The sequence below is a fragment of the Apaloderma vittatum genome, unplaced genomic scaffold (genome assembly GCF_000703405.1).
Source record: "Apaloderma vittatum isolate BGI_N311 unplaced genomic scaffold, ASM70340v1 scaffold25259, whole genome shotgun sequence".
In the NCBI taxonomy this organism is placed as follows: Eukaryota; Metazoa; Chordata; class Aves; order Trogoniformes; family Trogonidae; genus Apaloderma; species Apaloderma vittatum.
In genome coordinates, this window is record NW_009737522.1 from 6,840 (window position 1) to 17,668 (window position 10,829).

At 50.0% G+C, this 10,829-nt stretch overlaps 1 protein-coding gene across 1 annotated transcript in view; it reads right to left on the reverse strand.

Moving 5' to 3' along the window:
* Nucleotides 1-2,232: 2,232 nt before the first annotated feature.
* The window catches only part of CD81 (CD81 molecule), a gene marked incomplete at its 5' end in the record, with an annotated part of 15,648 nt that continues 7,051 nt past the window's right edge, over nt 2,233-10,829 (reverse strand). Inside the window, 7 exons of the mRNA XM_009877371.1 lie at nt 2,233-2,424; nt 2,924-3,013; nt 3,136-3,144; nt 3,309-3,410; nt 3,531-3,638; nt 5,992-6,066; nt 8,446-8,543. Of these exons, the coding sequence (XP_009875673.1) occupies nt 2,362-2,424; nt 2,924-3,013; nt 3,136-3,144; nt 3,309-3,410; nt 3,531-3,638; nt 5,992-6,066; nt 8,446-8,543 (545 nt within the window). The remainder of the gene's footprint in view (nt 2,425-2,923; nt 3,014-3,135; nt 3,145-3,308; nt 3,411-3,530; nt 3,639-5,991; nt 6,067-8,445; nt 8,544-10,829) is intronic.

A 10,829-nucleotide genomic window follows, 5' to 3' on the forward strand; every position in this document is an offset into this window, starting at 1 on the left:
CTCCCACAGCTCTCAGCCTCCCTCTCCAAGCACTGCTCTCTCCCAGTCGCTCCTGCCTGGGACAACCCAGACCCCTAAATGTCCAGGGACACGCATCGAGACCCAGTCCGTCCTCAAACAGAGCTCTGGCTACACACACAGCATCAACTGAATGCTGAACAATATATAAAAAACCTCCCAAAAACGGTATAAGGAAAGAAAAGAGAACTGAAATGCTTAATAGCATATTTATACACATTTATCAACAGTCAACAAAAAAAAAAGGCGGCGAGTTACACATCCATTCTGTATGCTGACAATCCCGACGCACAGCCATGTAAACACACATGCTGGGCTGACGCGTACACGTAGAGCCACGTAACAGAGCCGATGAGCCGAAGGAGCGACGCTGGGGAGCAGGGGAAGGGGTGACCTACTGCAACACCTCGTCTCACCCTCCGCGTGCACAACGTGGACATTCAGGGCAGTGTCGCTTTAAGGCTAATTCTAAGGCTGAATCTTTTCTCCTCCAACCCCCTCAACCCAAAGTTCTGTTGAAGCACTTCCTCCTCTTAACCCAGCACAACTTGAGAGATAGATATATATATATATATTTACCTATATATTTTTTAAAGGCCCTATATACTAAAAGGCAGGAAGAGGAAAGGGGAAAGTGAAAAAATCTCCAAACGGATCAGTTTGCCCCAGTGCAGGAATTTTCTGTCCTGTGTGGACAAGGTACCAAGTTTAAAATGCTCACAGGCCTCCCTCCCTATCCCACTTGAAGCTCTTCCTTGCAATGACGGGGGAGACTGAAATACTCTTAAGAAACAGAAATATTCCTGAAGTGGGGAAGGTGATCACTTGTTTCAACTCCTCCCCTTGCCTGCTTCCAGGAGGTGGCAACGAGCTGAGAGACACTATCATTTCCAGCTCAAGTGCCTGTGCAGCTAAGGAAAAGGCTTTGCTTAAAAATATATAATCTATAGAACTATACATATAGATCATCTTTTTAGAGACCCTCTGATTTTATTACATGGCTCCTGGGTCACTCTCCCCCTCTATCTACACGGTAACGGAGTGGCACGCGACAGGAGCCACACACGTCCAATTGGCAGCCAAAGCTTAGCAGGTCACAAGAAAGTGTTTCAACTGGTGCCATCTAAAATCCTGGGTTCCCTTGCTTCGATAAGCTGATCTCCTGCCGTTGATGTAACTGGAAAGTCTTAAAAACACACTTTACTTTTGTTTATTTGTTGCAAAATGAGGTTTTGGCAATTTCCCAGCGATGCTACAGTGTGTGATGATACACTCTAAGTCGGGAAAATTGAATTGAACAAGAGAGTGATGCAAAGAGGAAATCTTAAAACATGTATGCCTGTGGCTGAGAACCTCCACTTGTCATCCTGCGATATAGAAATTCAGGATTTCTAAGGTTAAGGACTTTTTTTTAAATAAAAAGTTTTCTTTTTTTCCAATATCATTTGTATACAAGAATTAGCTTAACAGTGGAAACTTAGTACAGACCTAGACTCTCTCCAAAAACATCTCTATAAAGAAACATTGAAGGAGGTTAAAAAAAAAAGTGACTTAATTTTGAGTTTGCTATATTTAAAAACCTGTGACTAAAAATTCAGCCCTGGCCACTGACCCTTCAATGAAACAAATGCAAATGAGCCAATTAAAAAAGTTATAGCCCCAAGAAAAAAAAAAAGCCCACAAAACCAAAGAGCCAAAAACATCCCCGTGCTTCAGACAGTCAAAAAAAAAATTTTAAAAAATTAAGCATGACTTAAGGACTGACCTAATGATGCAAACGGGCCAGAGAGGAGCAACAGGTCGGTGCTTCCCCCGGGATCCTCTCTGATCCTCTCTCCCAGGGAGTTGGGGTGATGGTAGCAAAGATGAGTACAAATGAACAAAAATGCTAAATACTGCTTCAGCATCCAATTACACACACACACATATATATATATATATATAAAAAGTCAGTGTTGAAAAAGAGAATAAAAACCAAGGCAAAAAGTTTTCTACTAACAGGCTTCAGCCTTCTCCTCTGCTCCTCTTCCACCCTCATATCTGAGTTACGGGGGGTGGGGAAGGGGGAGGAAGGACTCGATCTCCTGCTACAGCAGCCTTCCCCATCACACAACACTGATGTGTAACTAACTCAGCCACAAGGATACGGGAAAGTTTTATTTATTTAAAAAAAAATACTTCAAAATAAAAAATGGTAAGTACTGTATGGTAATATTGGAAGTATTTATATACATAGTTTTCTTTCTCTTTTGTTGAAATGTCTCCTGGTCACTTGGTGGCACTTGGGGCCCCGTCTAGCGCCGTCCGCCCTGCTCCCCCCTTCCCCTCCCCGGCTCTCACGGCTCAGTAGACGGAGCTGTTCCTTATGCCACAGCACAGCACCATGCTCAGGATCATTTCGAAGATCTGTCGGGAGACACGGGGGCACCGCTGAAGCACTGACTGGTACAATGCAGGAGCTCCCCTCCATCCCGAGGGCCCCTCACTCCACATAAACACTCTCGCGCCAGCGATAAGGGCAGAGATGCCACGTCTTCACCGCTGTTTTCTTTTAAGAGTTGGCCAATTTGAGAGAAGATGTTCTCCCCTCCCTGGGGTACCCTGCAAACCTCCCAGCTCTCCTGCTATGCAGAAAACCCTTTGAGATCCCTCCAGCATCACTGTCCCAACGCCCTCCAGTCCCTCGCTGGGGAGCAAACCCACCATGGCAAAGAGATCGAATCTGTTCCTGCCACAGACCCCAGCATGAAACACCGCAGCCCGAGAAAAGAACGGTAAAAAAAGGCTGGACGGTGCTCCCTCTCCTCCTGGATGGGGCTGTAGGTGCTGCTGTTTAACCGGGTGCTCGCCTGAACATCCCGACCCTCCCCAGGGGTACGACGAACCTGCCGGCAGTCACACTTACCATGATCACGGCGACCACGATGGCAGCGATACCGATCAGATACAGCTTCCCGGAGAAGAGCTCATCGATTTTCTGATGGCAGCTGGTGTTCTGAAGCAGAGAAGCACGTCCATCAGGGAGCCTGCCCACCCCAGCACCCACACTATCAGGTCTGCTTCCCCTCCAGTCCCGCTCGCATTTCTGCATCCTGGCTCTAGGATTTCCCACCAGACTTCATCCCTCTGCACCCGTCAGCCCCCTCAAGCAGGAACAGCAAAGGAACCTCCAACATCCCTCAGCGCCACTCCTGAATAAACGAAATCTTTACCCTTTATCTAATTCCCAAGTTTCCTCGGCAGCCAAGTCTCCTCACGGGAGCTGCGCTGGGTGGAGCAGCCGTGCCTACCTCAATAAAGCTTTTCAGCAAGCTGTCCTTCCTTGGGCAGAGGTTTTCTTTCCACAGGAGAGTCATATCTCCTATTGCGCTATCGGGGCCACAGCAGTCCAGCTACATGAAAAAAAGGTGAAAAAAACCCACCAGCATTAACAGACTCTACCCAGCAGAGGTTGCTTTGGCCAATCGCACGTAGCCTGAGCAGAGCGGGCAGCAAGACCGCCAGCGTCTCACCGTTTCATGAAAGGTCTTCACTACAGCCTTGGCGTTGTTCGCGTCCGATTCTGCCATAAGCGCTTGTTGAAATGCTTGGTCGTAGAACTGCTTCACGTCTTTGGCTATCTAGGGGAGAGACAAAGGGAAAAGTCCCTTTCAGCCAGAGGAGGAGGAAACCCATCCAGCCAACACGCCTGAAGGGGACAGGTTCCCTCTAACGGCACTCGCAGGCAGATGAGCAGTTTCTAAATAGACGTGGATGCTGTTTATTTGCACAGGTACACGAAGAAAGGCCTGTCCTTCAAAGCGAGCAGGCAACACGCTTCCCACGATGAGGAGGTCAGGAGGAGGTGGGATATGCAAGCAAGGTCGTCTGTTGCTATGAGCACCTCGGGAATTTGTGAGAGATCACATGCTAAAGCCTAGTGAGGCGGCTCGTTTGGGTCGGGGAAGTCAGCTTTTAGATGGACGTCAAGCTCTGGCTGGGTCTCTGCCTGGAGCTGGGCACCCCTGTCCTGCAAATGGTTAGATGAGAAGTCTCATCTGTATTCTAGCCCTGCCAGCAGGGCTGGCAAACTGTAGCCACCCATGAGATGCTGCTGCACAACACAAAAAAACCCCTCTGATTTTTAGGGAAACTGTCTCCTCAAACACCCTCCAATAATTTGGGAGAGACAGATGAAAGGAGGATAGGCAAGGGAAGCAAAAGAAAAAAAGAAAGAGCAAGTACGAAAGGGAAAACACGTTCCTGAACATCTGCTCCTGGCAGCACAGGCTGGATTAGTGCACAAAACCAGAAACTGTAGCAAAAAGGAGCATCCTTTCAATCAGTTATTCCAGTATTTCTCCGTCACTGCTCAGAAAAGCTTGCTTTGAAAGTTCTCCAAACAGACCATTTCATTCTGGTACATGGGAGAAAGTAAAATAATCCTACTTCTTGCCTCCCCATCCTCTATCTAAGGCATCTCCGAGGCAGGAGGCTGAGGGAGAGGCTGCCTCCAGCTTCATGGAGGAGGATCCTGTGCCTACATGATAGATGATCGTCCCCCTGACAGGCTGCGGACCCAGGTGGATCCGAATCCAGGCTGGGAGCAGCTCTGGGTGACTGGGACCATTTGGTGCTTCCCTCTCAGCCCGTGTTGCTCCTGACCAAGACAGGGAGAAGCAAGAGAGCAGGGACTTCCAAATGGCCCATTCGTCATCCAGGCTGCAAAAGCAGCTGAGGCCAACAGGCTGCCAGTGCTCGTTTTAAACCACCAAATTAATTTTAGAGGCTGAGGTCATCGTTCTTGTACTGGCAAATCCTAAATTTCACAGCTTCGTGCTCCGATGGCCTTCTCGCCGGCACGCAAAGCAGCAGCCGTGGGGTCTCTCCTTACAGAGGCTTCACTTTTTTGCTGTCCGTTCAGTCACACATCTTGGACTCTTCAGAATTCACAACCTCCCATCTGCAGGAGGCACAGCCCCTCCGCAAAGGTCAACTAGCCAAAGTTGCTAGGAGACAGCACCCTGCCTGCATAATAACGCGTTTAGCCACGGAAGAGTTTATTCCGGTGAAATCACGCTTTCTCCAGTGAGTGACTACAAGGGTGTTCCCGTTCACGGCCGAGTGGCTCATCCGTGGCCGACACACATGCCCCAGCTGAGCAGGCCACCACCTCCTTACGCAGCTGGCTTACGTCTCTTAGTAAAACAAACATATCTCCTACTCTGTCAGGGCGTCTAACCTGGGCTCTGAGCTCCAAACCCTCAGCGGACGAGCGAGCGATCGACGCTGAGCTCGCTGCCTGCAGCAGCCTGGCCGTGGCTCCTGTGCCTTGACAGTCTTGAGGCCAACTTCTGCACGGGGGCGAGCACCAAAGGGAAGGTGAGCAGAAAAGGGAAAAGCTGCAATTCTCAGTCCCACGCTTTAGCTAAGCCCCTCCAGGCAAAGGACCTCATCCGAGCAGCGTGCCTGGGACAGACACATGACTTCCACGTGTGTGCACAGCACACTGACCAGCAGCAAGCTCCGTCCTGGCAGGCGGGTGGCCTGAAGTGGGTTATATCCCACAGGCAAAGAGCAGGAAGCATCGAGCAATCCCGTTAACGCCGACGCAGGCTCTCCCTGTGCGGTATTCCCCCACTTCGGCGCTGCGCTCGCTCTTTGCTCTTTGGCAGCTAGAACGTGCAGATGGCTTCCCATCAAGACGTCCCACACGCTGTCACTGACAGTGTGGCAGCTAGAGGAGACCCAAGCGAGACAGAGCTATTTTTATTCCAGACATTGCACTATATGCTGTAAGGAGCAGATGCCACCTTCAAGTGCTCGCATTCAAAGTTCATCAGCCCGGCCAAGAGGAGTTAAGTCACACAGCTAACCCAACCCCCCCAACTCAGTCCAGGAACAGCTCGAGAGCAAAACAGCTCCTGCCTGGATCTGCTGCGGTTCTGCCCTGGCCTCCCAGTCCCATAAATGCAGGTTTTGGAGTCATCTTACCTGGTCTTTGTTGACAAATCCCCAAATTCCAGCCGCAACCTCGCAGGCAAACAGGATCACCAGGCAAGTGAAGAACTGCAAAGACAAACCGAGAGGGACCCTTAACGTACCTGGCCACATACAAAAGCAGCTATTAGGTGGGCAGAGATGGTGGAGCGGCACTTCTGCTGAAGGGGATCAGAGCAAGCTGTCACCTGATTTCAAGTGGTTTTCCCTCTCATTCACGCCCTTAGTCCAAACACGATTTGCTATAACTTACTGGACACCATGTCCATGTCCAGGATTCCCACCAGGACTAGCTCAGCCCTTCCCACCCAGGGACTGGCAGGGATGAGGACACATCAATCCTCTTTGTGCACGTGTGAGCACAAGCAAGAAGCTTGTCTGGCACCATCCAGACAAGCCTCTTGCTCTGCCACAGATGCTCCGAGGACGGGAATTGCCAGGGCAGGGTTAAAACCACATTCAAGCCTCTGAGGAGCTGCGGGATGTCAGGGTGTGATTTATGGCCGGCTCCCTTGGCATCCACAGCCCTGCAAGGTTACTGCAGTTTTTTGCATAAATACTAACGCTAATGCTTTCCCACAGTCTCACCCTGCTCGTGCAATTCCAGGACTCCTCCCTGCCAGCCCCTCCCGGCCCCCCAAGCTTCCCTCCATCTTTTTGTTCAGATCCCAGGAACACATTGTGACGGTTGTAGGTCTGTCAGGCTGGGGATGGGAAGCCGTCAAGCTCGTAGGTCAGAGCCAAGCGAGGAGGCACGGACAGGGACACTGAAAGTCTCAGTGACTTCTTCCTGGGAAAAGCCCCAAATTAGGAGAGTTGCCATGGAAGTAAAGCAGCAAAAGAGGTGAATGCAGTCAGAGGAAGACAAAAACACAGTATGGGGTGGGACAACAGCCCCTGGCTCCAGGGCAGCCTCTGTTCCAGACACATTCAGGACATTTTCTTCAACAATAGAGGAGGTTGGAGTTTCCAGAAAGATGCTCTGACCTGGCTCTCATGTGCAAGAGCAAAATGGAAACAAGCCTATTGACCAGGCAGCAGGAAAGGACTTCCAACATCCTTGTCCAGTCCCTGAACAACCAAATCCTCCACAAACACCTATTTATCCCTGATTCTCCAGGAACAGCTCTGGAGGATGGGGTCCCACATCCCCTCAAGGAATCACATCCCCCTAAATCGCAGGTGATGCCCCTGTCGTTCTCTGGTTAAGCGCTAGGGCTCACTCTTGCAGTCTTTCTCCAGCCAAGGATGGCTCCTTTACCCCAGGTTTGGGGGGCACATCTGCCCGGAGGCTCAGCCACGCGGCTGGATGCTATGGGAACACAATGAGGTTCCTGGCCAGGCAGCTGGACATGTCTCAGCCCCTTGGGAAGCAGAGCCCGCTCCATGTCCAGCAGCTCCCTCCTGCCTTCCTGAAATCTCACTGCTTGGTTTCCACGCCGCCCTTGGCACAGGATTTTGATAGCGTGGAGCTTCCTGGTGCCCTGGAAATGTCCTTGAGGCACGACGAGAGCCTTGGCCAGCAGAAAAGCGTCATCACAAGGTGTCTCCAGCCTCCTCTTGGCAAGCCGAGGTGCGAGAAAACGCGGCGGCTTGAGTTGCTCCTTTCAGCCAAAGCAGCTGATTTCCCTGTCGGGTTTCAGGTACGTTGTACCACCTGCCCTTCTAATCCTCTTTCCAACTTCCAGAGAGAGCGAGGGGTAATTCAGGTTCTGTAATCACTCGCCTTAACAAAAAAAGTAATCCAAAGCTGCCAGACCCTACCACCACAGCCCCTGTCAGATTTGTGCTCTCAGCAGCAGGGATAATAATGCCCAAAAACTCCTCCAGCAGCTCCCATCCACCCGTAAAAACGTGATTCGTAAAAGCTGGTGAGAAGCACCCTCTGCTTATTGGGAAACAGAAGCAACTAGAGGTGAAGCCACCCGCGAGAGCGAGGGAAAGCAGCTCCCCTTCCCTCTGTCCGAGGGGAATCCACAGCCGTGGGTCACTTCATCACCACCGAGAAACTCCCAGCCCAACAAAGCCAAGTGCTGGAGAAGTCCTTCCACTTCTTTTCATGTTTTACCCCTCCATTTTTTTTTTCTGTTTTGTTTTTTTTTTTGCATTGAGTTTAAAGCCGAACCACACGTGAGAACTTGCTTTAAATTAATGGCTCTCCCCAAGGCTTTTGGTGTGGCAGTAGTTTATGCAATTAAGCTCATCCCTTGCCAGGAATCCTGAGCTGCGGCCTCACACCAAGGACACCTGCAGCATTTCAGTACTGGATTTTCCAGGACATACCTGGATGCCCTCACTCAGATACTGCAGGAAATCTCGGCCGTTTCCTTGTTCAAACAGATAAAACCAGCAGATTTGTTGGAAGAGTCTCCAGCAAGGGAGGTAGGGCCACATGCCACCCGGCAGGGACGTCACGGTGCCAAGCAGCACCCAAAGCTCTGCGCTTACCGTTCCCAGAAGGCACTGAGACTCCTGAATAGCACCGTAGCATCCCAGGAACCCCACGAACATCATGACAGCTCCAACCGCAATCAGGATGTAGATTCCTGCAAGGGAGAGCGAGAGGCAGAGGCGTTAACATCCCATCCGGGTCCCTGGGGCAGCTCATTACGAGTCAGATCTCAAAGTGTCTGAAGCTGCTCACGTTGAAACTTCCAAAACCCCGTCACCCATCAAATCAGAGGAACTGTAGGAGCAGAGGAGGCTGCAAGTAAGGCAACGGCTTCACAGTGCCCTCAGTGCCGCAGCGTGGCGGTTCCCGTGGCACAACGCGCCGCTTTAAATATTTAAGCCGAGGAGGTGTAAACGATTCATTAGCATGTCTTTTAAAATAAACAATAAGGCATATGGTTTCTTTATATTAAACATCACAAGAGTATGACCCGGCTAACGTTTTCAAGACAGACAAGCCACAAAACAAAGGGAAAAGCACTGCTTGAGCATCTCATTTAACACAACCTTGCTTTTGTTTGTTTTAAGTTCTGCTACAGAGAGGAAGACACGTTTTACTTCAACTTATTACATTTGCACAGTCAGCTCACCGCATAGCTAGTTCAAAGCTTGGAAACTAGACATTAGGGGGCTCAGAAAACAGAGGAATTAAAGTTTATTCATCCAGGAAACCAGAGCTTAGCTCAAGGCTCAGATGTGCTGCTGCTCATAACTGCCGTCGTCTCACCAGCCATGAGATAGGTGAGAGCGTGGTGATGACTCAGCCAAATGCTACAGATCAGTTGAATTTGTTTCTTTTTCCAAAAATGCAGCTTTCTCCTCACGTATCCTGAATATTTAGTGCATTTTCGGTTAACTAGTGCTCTCAAGTACTGTGGTTCTAATGATTTGTAAGCAAATCCTACCTTCCATTCAAAAGCAATCGGACACATGCAAAAAATAACCACAGAAATAATTACAAATGAGGCAAGACCGCGGTGACCATTTTCAACTGACAGCAAGGGGAAAAGAAACAAAAAAATCAGGATGAGAACAGATGTACATGGGGAATCCCAGAGGTAACAGCACCACAGTGAACCTTGTTGGGAGACTCAGCCCTTTAACGAAACGTCTTTTGTGCCGAGTCAAAGTGGTTTTATAGTTATTAATGAGTTGGTTAATTTTCTTTTAAGAACGGCACTAAAGTATACACAGAGCTCCAGAATCAAACTGCTTATACATGCCCGTCATGGCTCAGGTTTTTCTTATCTTTGTAGCTTTTAAACAACCTTCTGGCAATTCCAGTGCAAAGTGTAAAAGGGCACGCACAGAGCAAAGTCAAGCCAAGCAAAACCCGTCCCTAAAAAACCAGCTACGGAATAACCGCTGGCACGGTGCCTCCCGATATATTTAGGTGCTGTAGGAAGGAGGAAGCGCCGGGACAATGGAGCACATCGACCTGTCGGGAAGTCCCCTGGTCACCAACCCCATCTGCGGCCGGTGACACCAACATCCTCGCGGCAAGGCTGCCAGCAGAAGGAGGGGGGGGAAAAGGCACGAGCTGCACTTTCCCACGTGTATCAAGGTGGCATCCGGAAGCCCCCAAACCCACCAGTCAGGTGGCTGAAGCTCCCTCACCTCTCCAGCCCGTACCAGTGATGCTGCTGGCTTAGGTTTTCACCCCAAAGCGCGCTATCTTTTTTCCAGCTTACAGCCTCGGGGAGCTCCACGGGAGAGTCTTCATCACAAGTCGCTCTGAGCGAATCAACCTTGCTCATCCCCGAGCACCGCAGTTTCTGACTTCTCCTCCCTGGGTTGGAGGCAAGTCCTTTCAATGCCTGGTATGGGTAACCAGCGGGTGCAGCACGTCTGGAGAGCGAGCAGCGCCATGCTGCAGGGACCCCGATGATCAGGTCACTCCCATGGAGGGACAGAAAACTGTATTCTCAAGTTCTTCAAAATAAAACACTGAAGTGACCTTCCGGGCTGAACGAATAGAGCCAGGGAATCACTGAGTAGCTAAGTTTAGAAGGAACCTCAAAAGCTCACCTTGCTCACCTTCTGCGAGAAAGGGAGCCTCGATGAGACTGCCTGGGCTCTGTTACGTTCAGTCTTGAAAAATGAGGACTCTCCCACAGCCCTGGGGAGCCTGTTCCAGTGAATGATAGTTCTAACTGTAAAAAAAAATATCTTTCTTATACTGAGATCATCAGGAAAATGCAGGAGCCGCTGGCAGCTAGGAAAGTTTTGCTCTGAATACTCAGAGATAGAACAGCGAGCACCTCAGCTGAGGGAGGAAACTAAGAACAGGCACATTTGTGGTCGGATACAAGTCTCTCTTGCTTCTTGCTGGGATTGTGCAGCTTCAAATAAAACAGAAAACCAAACCAAACCCTTAACCC